Source organism: Bubalus kerabau, chromosome 9 (assembly GCF_029407905.1).
Source record: "Bubalus kerabau isolate K-KA32 ecotype Philippines breed swamp buffalo chromosome 9, PCC_UOA_SB_1v2, whole genome shotgun sequence".
Classification (NCBI taxonomy): domain Eukaryota; kingdom Metazoa; phylum Chordata; class Mammalia; order Artiodactyla; family Bovidae; genus Bubalus; species Bubalus kerabau.
In genome coordinates, this window is record NC_073632.1 from 57,038,101 (window position 1) to 57,060,203 (window position 22,103).

The 22,103-nt window shown below is 34.5% G+C and overlaps 1 protein-coding gene across 6 annotated transcripts in view; it reads left to right on the top strand.

Annotated features, from left to right (window-relative positions):
* The window catches only part of ASCC3 (activating signal cointegrator 1 complex subunit 3), a 351,170-nt gene that overhangs the window by 34,934 nt on the left and 294,133 nt on the right, over positions 1-22,103 (top strand). For all 6 annotated transcript variants that reach the window (XM_055535388.1, XM_055535387.1, XM_055535391.1 and 3 more), the window contains one exon: positions 3,463-4,022. In XM_055535388.1, the coding sequence (XP_055391363.1) occupies positions 3,463-4,022 (560 nt within the window). The remainder of the gene's footprint in view (positions 1-3,462; positions 4,023-22,103) is intronic.

Below are 22,103 nucleotides of genomic sequence, written 5' to 3' on the forward strand. Positions count from 1 at the left end.
AAAAGCATCAATTCTTCAGCACTCAGCTTTCTTTATAGTCCAGCTCTCACACCCATACACGGCCACTGGAAAAACCATAGCCTTGGCTAGACGGACCTTTGTTGACAAAGTAATGTCTCTGCTTTTTAATATGCTATCTAGGTTGGTTATAACTTTCCTTCCAAGGAGAAAGCATCTTTAAATTTCATGGCTGCAATCACCATCTGCAGTGATTTTGGAGACCAGAAAAATAAAGTCAGCCACTGTTTTCCACTGTCTCCCCATCTATTTGCCAAGAAGTGATGGGACTGGATGCCATGATCTTAGTTTTCTGAATGTTGAGCTTTAAGCCAACTTTTTACTCTCCTCTTTCACTTTCATCAAGAGGCTGTTTAGTTCCTCTTCACTTTCTGCCATCAGGGTGGTGTCATCTGCATATCTGAGCTTATTGATGTTTCTCCCGGCAAACTTGATTCTAGCTTGTGCTTCCTCCAGCCCAGCGTTTCTCATGATGTACTCTGCATGTAAGTTAAATAAGCAGGGTGACAATATACAGCCTTGACGCACTCCTTTTCCTTTTTGGAACCAGTCTGTTGTTCCATGTTGCTTTCTGACCTGCATACAGGTTTCTCAAGAGGCAGGTCAGGCCTTGGGGAAGATTTAATAAAGGCATGGAAATAGGCACAGAGTAGAGCGGGACCTGCCGTTACCAAGGTTAAAATCCCTGGTCAGTGAACTGGATCCCATGCGCCACAGCTAAGAGTTGGAATGCAGCGATTAAAGGTCCCATATGCTGCAGCTAAGACCCAGCACAGCCAAATTAATAATAATAATAACCATTTTTTTTAAGGACTTCAAATCTTAAAAAAAAAGACAGAACACCAAGAGTAACTAAAGAGTCTCTTGATGAGGGTGGAAGACAAGAGTGCAAAAGCTGGCTTAAAACTCAACATTCAAAGTACTAATATCATAGCCTTCAGTCCCATCACTTCATGGCAAATAGATTGGGAAAAAGTAGAAACAGTGACAGATTTTATTTTCTTGGGCTCCAAAATCACTGTGGATGGTAACTTCAGCCACAAAATTAAAAGATGCTTGCTCCTTGGAAGAAGAACTGTGACAAACCTAGTTGTTGTTCAGTTGCTAAATGGTGTCTGACTCTGCAATCCCATGGACAGCAGTATGCCAGGCTTCCCTGTCCTGTCTCCAGGAGTTTGCTCAAACTCATGTCCATTGAGTCAGTGATGCCATACTATCATCTCATCCTCAGTTGGCCCCTTTTCCTCCTGCCCTCAGTCTTTCCCAGCAGCAGGGTCTTTTCCAATATGTCCGCTCTTTGCATCAGGTGGCCAAAGTATTGGAGCTTCAGCATCAGTCCTTCCAATGAATATTCAGGGTTGAATTCCTTTAGAATTGACTGGTTTGATCTCCTTGCAGTCAAAGGGACTCTCAAGAGTCTTCTTCAGCACCTCAGTTTAAAAGAATCAATTCCTTAGTGCTCAGCCTTCTTTATGGTCCAGCTGTCACATGCATGTATGACTACTGGAAAAATCACACTTTTTACTATATGGACCATTGTCGGTAAAGTGATGTTTCTGCTTTTTAAATACACTGTATAGATTTGTCATAGATTTTTTTCCAAGGAACAAGCATCTTTTAATTTCATGGCTTCAGTCATTGTCCGAAGAAGCAGAGACATCATTTTGCTGACAAAGGTCCGTATCGTTAAAGCTATGGTTTTTCCAGTAGTCATGTACACATGTGAGGGTTGGATCATAAAGAATGTTGAGTGCTGGAGAAGACTCTTGAGAGTCCCTTGGACAGCAAGGAGATCAAACCAGTGAATCCTAAAGGAAATAAACCCTGAAATATTCATTGGAAGGACTGATGCTGAAGCTAAAGTTCCAGTACTTTAGCCCTCTGATTCAAAAAACCGACTCAGCATCATCATTTCTCATTGACACTGGGCTTACCCAGCAGGAGGAAGGCAGGAGAAGAAGGGGACGACAGAGCATGAGATGGTAGGATGGCATCAGTGACTCAACAGACATGATTTTGAGCAAACTCTGGGAGAGAGTGAAGGACTGGGAAGCCTAGCATGCTTCACTCCATGGGATTGGAAAGAGTTGGACACGACTTAGTGACTGAACAACTAGAACAGGACCTGAGTTTTGGATGTTAAGAAATTCTTGTTGGCTAGAGTAGGAAATGTATAGTAGCGAGTAAAACAGGTAAAACAGAATGGATCAGCGTCAGGCATGACTTTAAAATAAAGTATAGGAGTTTAGGTTGAATTACTGAGTTTTATGGGGCTTCACAGGTGGCGCTAGTGGTAAAAAACATGCCTGTTTTTTACATAGAGACCTGGTTTGGATCCCTGGGTTGGGAAGATCCCCTGGAGGAGGGCATGGCAACCCACTCCAGTGTTCTTGCCTAGAGAATCTGGTGAACAGAGAAGTCTGGCGGACTATAGTACATAGAGCCACAAAGAGTCCTACACAACTGAAGCAACTTAGCATGTATGCAGGCATTGAACTTTATCATAAGCTGCTCAAGATTTGTGATTAATGATGTAATTGGAGCTATGGTTTGAAGAAGATGATGGTGTTAATTGTATTATTACTAACATTACAAATATTACTTTAGGAAGTCTTACTGACTTTTCAGGCCTTCTCAGAATTTCTTTTTTACTCTAAGAATATTCTTTGAATTCTATGACATAATTATAGACTCTTCTTCTTTTTGAGAGAATTAGATATGAGATACTAATGCCTTAAAGAAATTAGGGGCTGCTCCTTTTAACTTCCTCTTACTTTCATAAGAATTTACTTTTGGCCTCTTCTCAATAGCAGAATTTAAAAAAACTTTTGTAGTGTGGCTGAGTTTATTTTAAAAGATTCTTTTCATGTACATCCTTGATAGTATTAAATATTTTCAAAACTATTTTTTGTTGAAGTGTAGTTGATTTATGTAGTAATAAATATTTTTGAATGAAAACTATAAATCTGTTCTTGCCATCTCAGATGTATGGTACATGGAAAGAAAGTTATGGATTTGTAACTTGTGGGAGCTGGCTTCCTTCCAGCTCCAGAAGTCTATAATTCAGATTTTTTTTTGCATCTTTTTTATTTAACTAGCTCATCAAATCAAGTTTCAAAATTTGGTTTTTTAAAATAAGTCTTACCTAATGCCTCAAATAGTTTTTAGAAAAAGGTAAGGGATTATTATAGGTAGTGTCTATCTTACGTATAATACTGACAATGGGTTATTTACCTAATGCCATTCTTTGGGAATTTGGGAATGGCCTTAAAGGGATTTTCCTGTTCCTGAATTGGTTATCTTCATCTGTCTCACTATATCTAAATATCAGTATATTTTCACTGTTGAATTTGCTCAGAGGAATATTTGTAGTAGTTTTTTTTGGAAAATGGAAGCTTGAACCATGATCCATTTAAGCTAATACTGTTTCTTTTGTCTGAATAGTTGGAACAGATAATGGGAAAGAAGCCATTGAAAGTGCAGCCGCATTTCTCTTCAAGACATTTCACTTGAAGGACTGTGTTGGTCACCAGGAGACAAAGGCTATCAAACAGATGTTTGGTCCCTTTCCATCATCATCTGCCACTGCAGCTTGTGATGCTACTAATCGAATTACTTCTCATTTTTGTAAAGACAGTCTTACTGCTCTTGTCCAGATGACAACCGATGAAAATGGTGATCGAGTTTTATTTGGTAAAAATTTAGCATTTTCATTTGACATGCATGATTTGGACCACTTTGATGAACTGCCAATAAATGGTGAATCCCAGAAAACTATAAGCTTGGATTATAAGAAGTTTCTGACTGACCACCTTCAGGAGCATTCCACCCTGAACCGCAAGCCTGCAGAAAAAACAAACGAGTCATTTTTGTGGTGTGAAGTTGAGAAGTACTTAAATGCAACTTTAAACGAAATGGCTGAAGCAACAAGAATAGAAGATCTTTGCTGTACTTTATATGATATGCTTGCCTCTGTTAAAAGTGGTGATGAACTTCAGGATGAGGTACAGTTGAAGTTATTGCAGTTTTATCTTAATGTGCATTATCTTAATGGAATAGCCTTTTAAAATATGGGTGTCTAGCAAAGAAAGTACTTTAATATTGTGCTGCAGTGATCAAATATGTAGCCAAATGGTTTTACATGGTAGGCATGCATATTTCTCCACTGTGTTGCAGGAGGACTGCGAGTGTAATGAATAGGGGAATAGTGAGGGTGTCCACATGACCTGGTTACTGGGACAGTTCTGGTTAAGCCTGTTGATACATTGTAATAATTAGAAGTGTCCCTTCAAAAAGTATATAGGTTTGAATGATAAATTACATGGTTAATCTAGTAATATCTGATGAAAATAAGTTTCAAAACACAAATTTTATCTGTCTGTTGAATGACTTACTGATTTACAAAATATTTTTGGCTAGTTTCTATGATTGAAAGAATAAACTTGCAAAAACAAACTGATCTGGAAATAATTGGACTATTTTATATTACTTGTTCAATAAAGAATTGTGTATTTGTAAATTTTTTTATATCACACAAAGGAAACATTATTTTAATTCCTTTCTATGCCACCATTTGGTGATGTTACTCAAAAAATGGTGAATTACTCTTACTGTCACATGAAAAGTTTATCTTGAAGGGTTTCGGTTGCTTTCAATCATGACATTATATTCATTTTCTGATATAAATGTCAAATAATGTCAACCCAGTTTTAATACTGGATGAGTAATATATTTGATGAGGATGAAGAGAGGTGGCATATTGTTGTATTAATAGAAAGGGCAGAGGCTTTGAAATCAGAAGTCCTTCCTTTCCCACTTACTGATAGTGAGACTTGAGGTAGTTGAATCTCCTGGAATCTGTTTTGTAGTTGAACTGTCTCAGGGTAAAAAGAATACATTGATTATGGAGTTGGTATAAGTCTTAAATGGGATACCATATGTGAAATGATAAGTAGCATTTGTAAATACTGCATGGTAGCTGCAATTATTTTTGTTGTTGTTATTGAAATTAATAATTTTAAAATCACACAGAGTATCAGAAATGTAGAAAAAAATCTCGGTAGTATTTTTTTTTTTTCCAGAAGGGGGAGAAAAATTTAAGGAATAGGAGAAATAGGTATTGGAGGACTAAACCCCTGGTAGTTAGATATTATACTCATTAACTATAGTTTCAAAGTAAGTTAACATGCTGTTAATTCTTTGATCAGTCTTGTTTACCTTTAATGTTTTACACTTAATTTATCAGATATGAGTGGTTCTCTCTGACATTCTGAAAAGTAACATTCTTTTAAAAATTGTGATATAAAGAAAATTTTACTATTTGCTTGTTATAATTGAATACATAGCAATTTTGCTGTGATTATTGTAAACTGAAACTTACAAACATCAAACTCATGGATATTTGTCTGAGTGAGCCATAAAACTATTCTTTTTATTTTAGAGTATCTAGAGTGAAGTTTGCATTTCTTAGTTTTTCACCACAATTCTTAAGTATATAACTGAAACTGGTTGTTGGAAGAACATTTTCTTCTTCTCAAGATTGTTTTCATAATGTACCTAACTTCAGGGACAGAGTGAATTCATGCTTTCATCCATTCATCATATGTTGTAGCACTAGGTACAGTGCTACTTACTGAACATAAAAGGATGCATAAGACAGCAACCTTGCTCTTGGGGAATTTGTTGTTTAGTCAGAGGAGGCATGCCAATAAGTAAGTGCTCCCAGATACCTAGGTATGATGATACTGTATACAAAGAGAAGTGGGGCGTAAAAGAGTCAGTCATAAATTTCGTAGGGGAGTTAGAATGGTAGGAAAAGTATTCATAGAGGAGGGTAAGCATGAGCCAAACCTTAAAATACAACAAGATTTAACTTCTTCAAGTGGATCAGAAAGGTAAGGAACATATTTTAAGTGTGAGAAAAAGCAAGGTGTGTTTTGAGGGCTGTAGTCTCTAGAGTGAAGATGCAAGATATGCAGAGTGGGTACGGTCAGAGACAAGGATGAGCAGGGAGGTAAGGGCCAAATAAGGTAAAGCCTTATGCACTTTGTTCAGGTATATTGTGAGCCACTCTAAAACCTGTAGATGCACCCTGCTTGATCTTGTTTAATGATTTTCAACCAGGATTTTATGGACAGTTTAACATGTAAGTGAATATTTCACGTACTGGATTAAAAGCTGTTAGAGACCTTAAGCACCGAAAATGTTAAATGCTGAGGCATTTCTTCTCCCCTCCCATAGACTTTTTTTAAAAATTAAAAGCATGCTACAGCAAATATAAGAAAGTCTAATAAAATTTTATTTTATTTTTACCATTGTGGCTGAATTGATGTCTTTTTCAAACATCAAATTCTTAAAAAAAAAAAAAAGTTTTTCTCATTTTTTGGTACCCCTGTTTTGCTGGTACTTGAAGGACATGTTTGGTGGCCTCATGGATTATTGCTCACTGGAGATACATGTTTTATAGAGGTGCTGGGAAATTTGTCCAAGGTTGCAGGATAAATAGTGAATTCAGGGTTTAAACTCAGACATCCGTGACTCCAGTGTGTGCTTTCTTTGCAAAGAAATAGTTCTGTACATTTCCTTAGGTTTGATGCTTTGAAACATCAAGCAGTTTAAGTATGGTTAGGATTCTTTGGCATTTACTCTAATTTACAATTTCTTCAGAAACAATATCTGTTCCTTATACAGAATTCCAGATATGGAATTGGCTGAAATAAGAGAAAGGAAGAAATGTTGAGAACTTGTTAAAGATGAGTTTTAAAATTTCTGTGGGGAATTGCATTTATAGTAATTCTGTGTTTCTTTGAGTGTTGAACTAATAAAACAGCCAACTTAGGCTTCTGAGTACAATCTTCTTTTCCTTTCCTACTTTGCATCTTTAAGTTTAAACTCTGACTCCCGGTAATTTATTTGTTAAGGCCATAGTTACTATGATTAAGCCTAAGAATTTGATTGGGCTAGACTCTTTATTCTTTATACACTTGAGACTTACTTACTTCTAAAAATACTTTTTAAAGTTAGTACATTTTAACTACCCAGAAGAAGATAAGATATAAACATTTCAGATTATGTTCTTAATCAGGACTCATCCGTGGTTGGTATGGACATCTTCTTGGCTGCTGCTTTTCTGTAACCAGAATTGTAGCAATAGGTTTGGTCCTAATAGGATCACATAGTCAGTGAACTTTCAACAGAAACTTTCCCCAAGAAAGTAGTAGTTTTAATAACAGCAAAACTCCCATGTTTTGAATGCCTGTTATATAGAGAGTTAGACCAAGCTGTCTCACTTGATATAACCAGTTTCTTCATAGTTCTGCAAGGTAAGGATGGTATACTATGTATAAAGATAACAAACAAACAAACAAAAACCCCCCAAACCCGCGTCCCAGTTTGTTTCCTAAAGTCACAAAGCAAGACACTGGTAGGTATTCTGGGCCTTTTGTTTTAGTCACCAGCACAAGCCTGCTGTCCTCGCTGGTATGTCACTGAATTCTTTGAAGAGAAGCACACTTACTTAAAGGGCTCTGAAGGAAATTCTGTCTTTGTGTACTTACCTATTGTTGACGGTGGGCAGGTTATTAAACTCTTGTGAACCTTTGTTTCACAATGTCTCTGTAAGGATTTGTGAGAGACTATATACGAAGTACCTACCTAGCATAATGTTCCACAAACTGTAGGTTCTCGGATGTTAGATTCTTGCCTTCCACATTAATAAGGATTATATATTTCCATGTATGCAAAGTTTTATTAGAGTGGATACCTTACAGATCAGTATATAAATTTTATCTATGCCTTGTTATATATAGATGTTTCAAGTAGTTAATTAAATGATGCTTAGAGGGTAGTTCTTAATTCAGAGAATTATTATTTTTACTTCTTTTTTTTCCTCTTTTGCTTTTATAAGTCTCACTATTCTAAAAGTCTTGAATTCAGTTTTTGTAGTGAGTTCTGATTTTAAAATCTTTGGTAAAATAGAAAAGAAATTAATAGAAAAGTACTTGAAAATATTGGAAATGGAGTATACATATCTCTTGGTATTATTTCAGGATTAAATGCTATTTGCAGAGTTATTAATATTGATGTAAATATTGATAAGCTATGTGTAACAAGTTCTTAGGAAAAGTGAATTTTGAGTTATATTGATATTATCATAGTTTGCAGTTGGGCAGCTGAGGTTCATTCTTTATAGCTTTTCTAATTTTACATTCCCTATTAGCATTATCAACTCTATGCAGATGGTGTTATTTAACCCATGAAAGTTCATTTCTGAACCCAGTCCTGTTCCAGATATGTACCTGATCTTAAAAATTAGGACTTATTTGGTTAGAATGTCTTTTGAGGAAAGACTATTTTTTTAAATACTCATTTGCATTATAAATGATTCCAGCATCCTTTGAAATTTTAATATAGAATAATTAGCATGGCTTAATAAAGTGGCTCCCAAGCTTTACATTGTTTAACATTATGGAGGATCTCATAGAGTTTTCTTTATGTTGCTTATCATAATGTTCTACTAGGGTCAGACATGACTGAGCGACTGAACTGAACGGAATATTATGTTAAAAATTGAAACAAAGTTTTTAATATGTTATTAAATACTGTATTTATTAAATAAAAATCATTTAAAATAATACTAAGTCTATTACATTAGTGTAAATAGCTAAATCTATTACATTAATGCCAATAACACTAAATATGTTACATTAATATAAGTAACATTTTTATGAAAAATAACTTTTCTAAAATAGAATATAAAGTATGAAGAATGGGATTGTATGGCATTTTTTCAAGTCTTTTCAGTATCTAGCTTAATATAAGACAACTAGATTCCCATATGTGCTTCTGCATGCAGTCTGTTCATATATCACACATTATGTAGCCTCTGAAAACTCCACTCACTTTATACTCATGGGAGGATGAGGATGAAGGAGGCAAATAACATTTGACTGTTATCACAAAAAAAATTTTGGTTCATGGACCTCCTGAAAGGGTCTCGGAGATTCTAGACCACACATTGATATATACACTATAGCTTGGCAAGGAGGCTATAGTGATGATTTTGGTACCCAGAGTAGGAAATTTAAAATATTATCGAGCTGAATGTCTAACATGAATGCTTTATGAAAAGTCTTCATATTATATAAGGACACCAACATTAATGAGGTTGAAATTAAAATAGTATCTCTTCAATTGTAAGGACCAATTATGTGTTGTTTTTTCTATAGTCATTTCACCAAATAATCAGAAGAGCCCTGCCCCTGCCCCAAGTCTGAGTAGAGAGCTGCCATTGGGTAAAGTTATACTTAGAGAATATTTAGAATCATAGCATTCCCCCAACCCTGCCCCAAAGTATATTATGTGTGTGTCTAGCATTCTATCCAAGTGATGCCCATATAATAAGATCTACTTATTCTAATGAGTTTCTTTTTTTTTTCAAAAGGCATTTTACCCCTTTCTTGAGTAGCCCTCGTCTAACTTATTTGTTTATTAAACTGACAAACTGCTCCTATTACATCTGCCATTTAGTCTTGTATCTATACATGGGGAAGTAAAGTTATAGATGTCTCCTCTTTTATATGATTGTGTTTTAGACATGTGATGGCAGTTATATTTTTCTTTTCTTTAGTATTTTTTTTTTTAAGTGTAAAACTCCCAGTTTTCCTCTGTTAGCATTAATCCATTATCAACACAATTTGGATACAGCTGTTCAGTCCTCTATAGATCTAACACTATTGACGTGTAGAATGCTTTCATCATCTCATCTTCAAAGGTATCAAACTTTCAGTTGCTTTTCCAATCTAAGAACAACTAACCTAACAATCTCATAGGAAAAAGAAGACTATTTTGCCATGATTTTACTTGTGAATTCTGTTCATGTTCTGTTACATTTCCATGTATTGATATTAAGTAATTTTCACAATCCATCTTTTACATCATTTATTTTTTAAATTGGGGACTTTTGCCTTCATCTGGCACTTCTGTTTTCCTTTATTATTCCTCAGAGATAGCAAAGACTCTGGCCTCAAATCTGTAAGTAGTTTTTGAACCTTGGGATATGATTCATCAAGGTCTGAACACCTGAAGTTACTTATCTGAAGACGTTAAGTGATTCCTTACTACTTTCTCCATAAGATAAAGCTCAGTATTTCTCTGTAGGTAGCATTCAGTCTTTATGGTATCTATTCTGCTCTTTCCTGTCTTAAGCTAATGTTTCCTGTAGGAGAAGTGAGAATGGACTTCTTTTCTCTTCCTCATGGAGAAACATGTGTCTTGGTTTTATTTCCTTGCTTCAAACTTGGTAAAGAAAGCTCTTTGTTATTTCTCTCATTTTTATGTGCCAAGATATTCTTAGAGATTTAACTTTATAGATACTATAATACTATGTTTTAAAGACATATATGTATAATTATGTTAGTTTTTATTGTGATTTGCTACCATACTTTCTCTCATGTCCCTCTAGGTTTTTTTTTTTTTTTAGTTTATGGTTACTGCCTAGCCATAGTGTTTTATAGAATCCAGTTTTTTCCCCTTATTATTTATTTTCAAGACTACTGGAAATTCTAGCCTTTTGTGTCATTTCATTTTTTTAATGTCCACTGTTTTTTACACAACTTTATTTTTCTAATTAAAAAAATGTATCATTGTAGAAAATTTAGAGCACACTTATATATAACATGTAGAAACAAAATCATCTGCATTCTCAGTATATCTGGTCATGGTCATAGCAACTATTTTGGCATGTATATTTTAAAAATATGAATAATTTAAAAATGGATCATATGGTCTATGAATTGCTTTTTTGTTACTTAACACTTCTGTGTGAGACAATAAAACATTTTTATGACAATAAAATCTGCAATACATTATCTATTGTATACATTTTTTAAATTGAAGTATACTTGACTTACAATGTGATATTAGTTTCATGTATATATCATGGTGATTTGGTTAATGTATAATACTTTTTAGTGGCTGCAGAGTATACATTTTTCATCATATCCTAGTTTATTCTGCTACTGAAGATTTAAGTTAAATCTAGCCTTTCTCTATGATAAAACTCTTACGCTAAATATTTGCTCACACACATTTTCCCCTTTAATATATTCCTAGTACTTAAAATTTTGCATCCAGAAGTACTGACAGAATTCTTTCCTGGAAGAGTCCACCAGTGTACAGTTCTGCCTGTAGTGTATAAGAGTATCCTTGAACTTACATTCTTGGCTAGCCCAGTTTATTAGGGAGAAAATGATACCTCACTGTTTTAATTACATTTTTATTACTACTGAGGTAAAGATTTTTTCCCCCATATATTTATAGGCCACTTACTCCTTTCTTATGAGAATTGCGAATTTTTCATTTGATGAAGTTGAGTTACTTTTTCTTAATTAATAAGATAATTTATAATGAGATTGCAAATGTTTTTGCAGATGTTTTGGGTATATAAATAGGCAAGTCTATTCATCTTTTCATTTACGAATCTTTTCTTTTTTTTGGTGTTCTGCTTAGAAAGGCAATCCTCAGGACGTGATTGAACCTCTCTTTTATGAATTTTTTTCATTTTAGTCTCACTGGGTTTAGTCAGAATGTTATTTGGGTCAGATGTATCTTTGTATTTAATTTGTAGGTACATATATGAATATATTCATATTACATGCTCTGAAGTGATATAGCCATTTTCTCCCAAGGTTCTTGTTACTTCCACATTGTCTGCCACTTCAGATTATTCATTCCTACTTTTACTTTATAAGGGATAAAATTTTTATGAGGAAAATTCATGTTCTACTTTATCTGAATGTAAAAATCAGGAAAGGTCGAGACAGTTGAAGTGTTTTACCTGCTGTAACAGGTCTCTTAAGTTTTACAGTCTGTATTGGGAAAGCACTAGCTATATATATATATATTTTATTTTGGTTGAATGTTGCTTTTATCTTCTTTATGGTTCAAATTGTTAGAACAATGGGCTGAATATGACATGATAAAACAGATAAATATAAGTTCATATACTTGTAACAAGGAACACTGTTAATTTTAGATAGGAAGGTCTAGTTCAGCAGCAGCATTTGAATAAACTAAATTCAGTGTGAGTTAGCCATGGGACCTGTGAATTCAAGTGTTTAAGAGAGAATGGAAAAAAAAAGGGAGAGAGAGAGAGAGAATGGGCTTTAGGGCAGACACATGTATGAATCCTAGCTCTCCTGCTGATAACTGACTTTGGCCAAGTCACTTCTCCAAGGTGCAGCTTTTGTAATTGTTATGTGGAGAAAGTGATAGGCTTACCATATAGGTTGCTGTGCAGATACGATGTAAAGCACTTGAAGCACTTAAAATAGTGCCTAGCAGATGCTAAGTATTCCATATGTATTATTTTTGTAAGCAGTCTTATGTAGCTAGCTAACAAGACAATTTTAATATTAAAAAAGTACAATCTTATACATGGGTAATGACAGTTCAGCTCTTTTTTGTGCTCTTTAGGCCGCACCTGGCCACCATAGATTTTTAAGGGAGTTACAGTCCTACAAAGGCATAGAGAAGAGAGTGATGAGGTCAGTGAAGGAAGTAGAATTAATGTTTTGTGATGAACACTTGAAAAACCTCTAACTGTTTATTCTTTTTGAGAGAAATCTACGATGGGATAGGAGGATGGGCATAATATTTGAAGATCTGTACGTGGAAGAAGGATGGCCCAAAATTTTAACTAGTGCTCTGGGTGGAAGGTACATGAAGACAGATCTCAGCTCAGGCAAACATTTTCTGAATCCTTTAAATATAAGGTGCTCTTTTGGCAAATAATGAGATCTTTTATTGGAAAGACAGACATGTATACTCAATGATTAGTTTGTTGAAATTTGTTGAGGGTTGAATTATATGACTTTTAAGATACCTTTCATCCCCAAAAGTTCTCAAGGTCTTGTGTCATCTTGTTGTAGATATGGAGGAAAAGATATTATTAATATGTTAAACTCACAATGAGGACTTAAAAATACTTACTTGCTTCCAATTTGTGGCAATAACAGATTTCAGACTATTTTGCCCTTAGTTGGAATGATTGTTCAAAGAGTAAGACATTTTGCCAAATTTCATGCATTTAGTTTTATTCTTCTCTGTTTGGTACTGTTCATTCACTCATTCATTCATTCTCTACTGTGTGTCAAGTACTCTGGTTTTGGGAGACAAAAAGGTAAGGTAACAGAGTTCAATCATCCCATTCCCATTATCTTGCTTTCTTAAGTCTCTTCCTCTTGGAACTTTCACACATATACTTAAAAGGAGAATGGGCAAGAAAATTATGTTTGATAAATGAATGTTGTTATGACTAATTTGGAAGAGCATGTGGATTTTCTAAATATATATTGAGAAATATCTGTAATGTATTGATACAGAAAAGTAATATATGAGAATAAAGAATAAATTTCTGTGCTTTAAAAGTATTTGAGATGAATAAAAAAGCATTCTGAATAATGTTTTAGTTGTCAGTTTATAGGCATAAATAAGTATGGCTATTAGATTTAGAAATTGCTGTAAGCATTTATTTAAATATTTAAAATTTAATATTTGTTCAGCTTTATATATATATGAATGATATGGGTCCACTCATACATGCATATGATGGCTATAAATTTGTTTTCACTAAGGCATTTAAAAATCAGCATAATTTCTTTTTAATAATCTAGTATACTATAAATTTGCCATGTGCATGCAATTGTAAAGTAAACTTTTAAATATACAATGATACTTAACTTTAACCTTAACTTATACATCTAATTAATTATAGTATGTGAGGAATAAATAGATTTACATTCCAAGTAGTTTTAATTAAGTTGTAAGTGACCTTGGTTTTAGCTTTGTTAAGTTGTTATGATAGATTAAGTACCTGTAAATAATGAGTAAGTTTTTCTGAAAATGTAATTTATCTAATTCTCTGCAATGCAGCAACAATTTGCATAGTACATTTTTCTTGAGAGAAAAATAAATGTTAAATAAATACTGTCCTAATTTTCATGGTCATTTTCTTTTGTTGTTTAAGACTTTATTTTGGAATGTATGAATATTTAATAATTTTTTATGCCACAAATCAAACTAAGAATAATTTACAGTGTTATAAATAACACGCTCTGCTTTATATAATTATTCTGATACTGAGTTCCACATGGACTGTTAATTCAAACTTTTCAGAATTACTCAGCATTTTATTTTATTATACTATATTATTCTTTGTTTTCAGTATGCACATCTTTTTCATTTCATGTATAAATCTAACGAAAGTTGCTTATTGTCTCAAAGGAAGACATTCCCTAAATTGAGTATCATTTTTCTCTGGATACCACATTGTCTATAGTGTATGGTGTATGCTGTTTATTACATACAGTAGAGGTGTAGGTACAACTCTTACGTTTTAAAATTTTGTAACTAAAAATGGAAATACATGGATTTGCCTTAGTTTAATTTATGAAAATCAGAATGCCTCCTCTTTGTCATGGGGCTTTATTGGATAGTCACATGATATTCCAGTCCTCCTACTATGCTTAGAATGCCAACCTGAGCAGATAATTTGTAAATTACCCTGTTTTAATACTAATGTGTTAGCTGCTCAGTCATGTCTGACTCCTATGGACTGTAGCCTGCCAGGCTCCTCTGTCCATAGAATTCTCCAGGCAAGGATACTGAAGTGGGTTGCCATTGTCTTCTCCAGGGAATCGTCCTGACCCAGGGATCAACTCCAGGTTTCCTACGTTGCAGGTGGATTCTTTACCATCTGAGCCACTAGGGAAGCCTATTTTAATACTAACGCCTAAGGTTATTCTGACTTCATAAAGTAAACTTCTGGAGGTTTCTTTATTTTTTAAAAAGGTTTCTTAAAGAAAGCAATTATTTCTTTCATGAAAGTTTGACACTAGTATGCTAATAAACTTATCTCACCTGGTGTCTTTTGTAGTTAGCAGTTCATATTTTCCAGTTGTTGGTTTATTCAGATTTTCTATTTCTTCTTAAATCATTTGACAATTATATTTTTCTATGAAATTAGCCATTTCATTAGCCACATATTCAAGCTTTTTGCTCTAAAGTTGCTCATAAATGTCTTCTAATTAAAAAAAATTTTTTTACACCAACTTTTAGTTATGTTGCCCCAGTCTTTTTATCTGTACTTTCTAATTTTTGATACAAGACTGTTTGCTTTCAAAGAATCACATTTTAATTTTGCTGGTCTTTATTTTTTCTCACATAAGTTTTGGCTTTTATTCATATAGCGGGTATCCGTTTTAAATAATAAGACATCTGGTAGTTTCCCATCTTTAGATACAAAGGGTTTGAGACAAGCCGGATGTCCTTCTAGTCACATCCAGTTATAACAGATATAATTGTTTCACAGTGGAAATGGGTTGCTTCTTTGAAATTTTTAACCTGTTTATAACTACTTGTTTTTAAATGCTATCAATAATAATCATGATAGCATTTGAAATACTCTAAAAATATAAAATGACATCAAGGACATTTATTGTATCTGCAAAATAAAATAGATCCCAATGAGAATATTAAAAGATATGTATATTTTACAACCTGGTAACTAATGCGGTTTGAAAATGACCTCATATTGGCCATTAATTCCCTCTTTTCATTACTCATTTTCTTCACAAAGATTTGTTAAGCATCTTTTTTTTTATATGTAAAGCATTTTACTAGGTAGTTTTTACTTAAACCACAAGTGTATGGTCCTTTAACTTTATAAATATTTATCAGCAGTAGGAGAATCACCTTGATTGATAGAGCTTTAAAATTTATTTTTCCTTGAATCAGTTATCATCATTTTTTAAATTAATAAACTTTTTAAATAGCAGCATTGTTTACAGAAAAATTGAGCAAAAAGGATAGAATGTTTCAATATACCTTCTTTTGTTCTGTTTCATAAATCCTTTTAATAGAAAACAACTGCTTTGTTATCTCCTGGAACTTTAGTGCTTACTTGAAAGTCTTTATCACATTGTTCCAAATTACCTTCTTCTGAGTAAACTGAAGTTCCTGTGTCGATTTTGTTGACTGTCATTTTTAGTTTAAGATTTGTTCATATGTTTTAAAATTTTAATTCTTATGCTGATGTTGATTTGTAGGATCTTCCCTCCACATTCCCCCTCCTCCCCATCCTAGATTGCTGTAGAAGGTGTGGCCCCAAGTCTCATTTTGATGGTGGTTCTTTTCAGGCCCTTCTCATGAACATGGGAGCTCTGTGCCCATGCTCTGGCTTCAACTAAGTCCCCTGGCTCTGCTTCCCACATTGTTTGCAGCATTTTTCATCTAGATTATCTCACAGGAGCCAGGCTCCTGGCCTTGCTGTCCAAAACTGGAGCTCAACTTGTCACTTTTACTCTACTCAGTGCTTTACTTTATTTTGCTCTATTTATGGCCAAGAGAGATATTTTTCTTCTTTTTAAGGTTGAGGTATCTTTTAGGTTTTTCTCTTTTTCTGTCTTACCAGAGAAGGTGCATTCAAGTGTGAATTTTATGCCATACCTTCTTTTTCATCTTAATTGCTAATACTTGTTATCAGAAGGCAGCCTCCTTCCTGTGTTAAGGGTAAAAGGGAGTTGTTGTTTTTTTTTTTTTTAATAATTTTAAGAAGAAATTTAAATGTAAAATATATTGTATTTTTTAAAAAAGAGAAATGACTGTGGTTATCCTTTAAGATCATCATTATTTTTTATTGTGACAAACTGTTTAAGGGTTTTTTTTATTTATAAACATTCTACAATTTGAAAATGGTAGACTAAATTCAGTATATGGAAAGTCAGTTGTACTGTCAGAATCCATGACCAATAAACACTTCTTCAGCTGTTCTTTCTACTTAGGGTTAAAATGGAAATCTTAAGTTTGCTCAAGACAATGGAAAATTAATCACGATGGTTTTGTTGTTTTAATAAGAATAACTAATACTTGTAGCCTTTACAAGTATTTTGATAATTTTAACAAAAAATTCCCAGTAACTCATTGTTCAGTTCAGTTCAGTTCAGTCGCTCAGTTGTGTCTGACTCTTTGTGACCCCATGAATCGCAGCACGCCAGGCCTCCCTGTCCATCACCAACTCCCGGAATTCACTCAGACTCAGGTCCATCGAGTCAGTGATGCCATCTAGCCATCTCATCCTCTGTCGTCCCCTTCTCCTCCTGCCCCCAATCCCTCCCAGCATCAGTCTTTTCCAGTGAGTCAGCTCTTTGCATGAGGTGGCCAAAGTACTGGAGTTTCAGCTTTAGCATCATTCCTTCCAAAGAAATCCCAGGGCTGATCTCTTTCAGAGTGGACTGGTTGGATTTCCTTGCAGTCCAAAGGACTCGCAAGAGTCTTCTCCAACACCACTGTTCAAAAGCATCAATTCTTCGGCACTCAGGCTTCTTCACAGTCCAACTCATTGTTACTTACTTTATTATTTTTGTTGTTGTTTAGTGGCTAAGTCACTAAGTTGTGTCTGACTCTTTGCAACCCCATGAACTGTAACCCACCAGGCTCCTCTCTTCATGGGATTTCCCAGGCAAGAATACCGGAGTGGGTTGCCATTTCTTTCTGCAGGGACATTATTATTTAGCTTTATTTTGTTATTTTAAAATAATTTATTTATCTACTTTTGGCTGTGCTGTGTCTTCGTTGCTGTGGGGGCTTTTCTCTAGTTGCTGGGAGCGGGGTTAGCTCTTCATTGCAGTGCACGGGTTTCTCGTTTTGGTGAGTTCTCTTGTTGCAGAGCACAGGCTTTAGGGCTCTGTGGCTTCAGTAATTGTGGCATGTGGGCTCTAGACCTCAAGCTCAATAGCTGTGGTACATGCGCTTAGTTGCTTCTAGGCCTGTGGGATCTTCCTGGACCAGGGATCGAATCTGTGTCTCCTGCATCGGCAGGTAGATTCTTTACCGCTGAGCCACCAAGGAAGCCCTATTTTGCTCCTATTAACCCTGTGTCTTGTTTATATGGGTATTTGGTTCTCATAACTTTATTGCTTATGCATTTTATATATTAACTAATACCCAGAAAAAGTGATGTGTTCTGTAATATTCCTGGGGACTCAATTTCTGTGTAGAGAGTATGCTACTGCTACTGCTAAGTCACTTCAGTCGTGTCCGACTCTGTGCGACCCCATAGACGGCAGCCCACCAGGCTCCCCCATCTGTGGGACTCTCCAGGCAAGAACACTGGCGTGGGTTGCCATTTCCTTCTCCAATGCATGAAAGTGAAAAGTGAAAGTGAAGTCGCTTAGTCGTGTCCAACTCTAGCGACCCCATGAACTGCAGCCTACCAGGCTCCACTGTCCATGGGATTTTCTAGGCAAAAGTACTGAAGAGGGGTGCCATTGCCTTCTCCGGTAGAGAGTATAGTGTCTTACAAATCCTCCAGATAGAAAGTACACCTAATAAATGCTGTGATTTTCCTTGTCTCTGCCAGTAAGGAAAGAGGCTGAACATTATTCCCTGTGTATTAACCATGAAACATAATAAATAAGTCTCATACCAACATTAAATGTATATTTGAGGAGTTACATGTATTACTTTGTGAAAATGTTAAATTGCTTTTGATATACAATTAAATAAGCTTACTTGGAGAGTAATACTTTATTCCCTTGCTCCATTTTGTAAATCTAGTCGTTTAAATGCTCAAGCAAATTTTTAATTTCTGTTTGCAAGCTGCTGTTCCTTTCTCTAACTAGCTTAGTTCAAAGTGCCATCATGGCTCTTTTGTTAATATTTAGAATACAATGTATTTTCCACACTTTCTGCATCTCTATACCTCTCCAGTTAGATATTAGGATAATGGATTTACTTATTAACTCAAATGATTAAGTTGTTACACATTTATTGCCATTCGAACTGATAATTATAATGTTGTTAAAGGTACTGAAATAGTTTTTCAGTGGTCAGATTTTTTAGAAAATGCTGTGTTAGCCTGATTCCTATGTGGTTACACTGTACTTGATTTTAAAAAAAGTTTTTCATTTGAAAAATAAGATTTGGTAGAGGAAAAAAGTTTATTCCTTGACAGGATACAACTAGACAGACTATTAAGTATCAGCTGATTCGTCAACATGATAAGGGATTTTTTGGTTTATATAATTTCTTGTGTTCATTCCAAATAATGGCAATTTGTGAAAATCTGTTTTATTTATTGTTAGTGATGCTTTGTACCCTTAATGGACAAAAAGTTAAAAAACAATTGTTAAACCAGAATCTGGTTTGTATTATCTAAAAATAAAACTTCATCTGATTAAGTAATATATGTTTATTATTGTAGAAAATTTGGAAAAGACAAAAATGAAAAATGTGCAATTTAGTGATATTTTTTCAGCATTTCTCTCAATAGGAGTTGCTTGCATATTTTTATGGATAAGATAATTTGTGTAAAAAACAGAATTTAATGAAATAAAAAATAAAGACAGTTGTCAAAAGCAAACTAGATATCCGTCAGTAGGGAAATAGATGAATAAACTGTGGTATATCCATATGATGGAATAATATTCAGTGATTAAAGAAAATGAGCCTGCAAGCCATGAAAAAACTTAAGAACTTTAAATGATTATTGCTAAGTGAAAGAATTCAATCAGAAAAGGGTGTACACTGTATGATTCCAACTATGTGACATTCTGGAAAAGGCAAAACTCTGGAGACAGTCAAAAGATAAGTGGTTACCAGGGTCTGGGGAGAAAGAACAAAGGGATGAATTGATGGCACACGGGATTTTTAGGGCAGTGAACTCTTCTGTTATGATAATATAATGATGGATACATGTAGGCATCATACATTTGCCAAAACTTGTAGAATATACAAAAGTAAATAAACTCTATATAAAACTATGAGCTTTAAAGAAAATCTAATTTGGTAGTCATTGTGATACAACTAGACAGATAAATTTTTCTGTATAAAAACACTCTATCTAGATCTCAGCAGAGTTTTTTATAATAGAATCAAAATATCTTCTAGCCCAGTGCTGTCTTTTTGTGATGATTAAAGTATTCCGTTTACTCTTTAATGCAGTAGCCACTAGCCTCATCACTAGCCTTGTCTCTTGACATGTGGTTACTGTGACTGAGGAGTATTAAAAAGGATGCCGTTTTGAAGAGTATTTAACTTTATTATTGATATTAAAATTCTTTCTAGTCAGAGCAGTGCAATTGAATATACCTCAGTATCAGTGTTATTGACTCTTCATTTAGCACTTTGTGATGTTTTAAGGTTCTGGTTCTATGTTCAGTTCAATTCAGTACTTTATCTTGAGAACAGTGGAGGGCAATTGAAAATTTGTTGTCAAGGGATAGACAGAAGGCAGTGAACGTTAATCAAACCTACATTTCATAAAATCATCATTGTTCTGTGCTCTGTGTCATTTGGATAGATGTGCAAAAACCATTTAGGAAGCCCTTTGAGTGGTATAGGCAATAACTGGGAGTTGAAGACAGACAAGGACAAAGGCTTGAAATCTGTTTAGTAATTGAGAGAACTTGAGAGTGGATTGGATGACAGGGTTAGAGTTGGGTGTGATGGGGTAAAGAGGTGGTAAGGATGCATTTTAGCTTTTGACTTGTGTAACTAGAAGGATGGCAGTGCCATTCATGGAAATAAAGAGCAAGTATAAAACAGTGAAGTATGTGGAAAACTGAGAGATAGTTTTGGGCATATGTGGAATTGTGGGAGGTCTTAAGACTTCCAAGTGGGAGATGACAACTGGGCAATTAGATACATGAAGTTCAGCATAGAGATCTGGGAAGGATGTGTAAATGTATGAGTTATCACTATATGCATGCTAATGGGAGTTGAAGGCTCGTATGTGAGCAGTTAAGGAAAGAACAAGGAGTGTAAGTAAGAGAAAGCCTGGGATTAAACCTTAAGGAGCTCCAGTGTGTAATAGTCAAAGTGAACCTGAAGAGAAGATAGGAATGTAACAGTCAGAGTGATAGGATACATATCAAAAGAACGGTGTGTCAAGGATATCAAAGGAAAAGTGTGTTTCAAGAAGGATAAGGAATGATATATGGAGGAAGATCAAGGAAGATGGACCCAGAATAATATTCATTGTCTTTGTCAAATCTATGAATGAGGATCCTTCAAACAGAATGGATAATAATAGATAAGAGATCTGCATAGATATATATCTTGCATAGATATATCTTATTTTTACTTTCTTTTTCTTGTTCTACTCTTTTTTTGTCTGTTTGAAAATGTATAGATTAAAATTGAACTCAGCCTTCTAAATATGATTCAATTAATGTAGTATCCTTTGAGATGCTAAATGGGATTTTTGCGATATAATATTGCAATTACTACAGTAAATTTTTCCCTGGCCTTCATTGCATTTTAAAAAATCCATATTGAGTCAGTAAATAACCAACCTCTCCAGCTACAGTCCATGGGGTTGCACAGTTGGACACCACTGAGCAACTAACACATACACACACATACACACACACACACACACACACACACACTGTCTTTTCTGGATTTTTCTTAGGAATTTATTTGTGGGATAATATTTCTTCATCTTGTACAAATACACAGGAGCTTTTTCTATTTGAATTTTTAGTGTTGTTGATTTTACATGTGGGTTCTATAATTGTGGGGTTTTATATTTACCTCTATTACTTTTCCTTTGGTCTGGCAGATTATATCAGACTATTTATAAAATTTCAAAATTTTGATTCTATCATGAACCATATTAATACTTGAAGTAAATTTGATTTAATATGTCTTGTAGTTTATATATCATAAAATTTTGAACAAGACAAAGCCATGTTCAATCTTCTTTTTTTAATTTTCTTTTTTTTACCATTAAACTTGTAAATTTTGTATTGGTGTATAGCCAGTTAACAATGTTGTGATAGTTTCAGGTGGACAGCAAAGGGACTCGGTCATGCATGTACATACATCCATTCTCCCCCAAATTCCCTCCCATCCAGGCTTTCACAGAACATTGAGCAGAGTTTCCCTGTGCTATGCCATAGGTTCTTGTTGGTTATCTATTTTTTAAGATTGATTGATTTATTTAATTTTTGGGCTGTGGCGCTTTGTTGTTTTGCAAGGGCTTTTTTAGTTGGCCGTGCCTTCTTTTGTAGAGCATGGGCTCT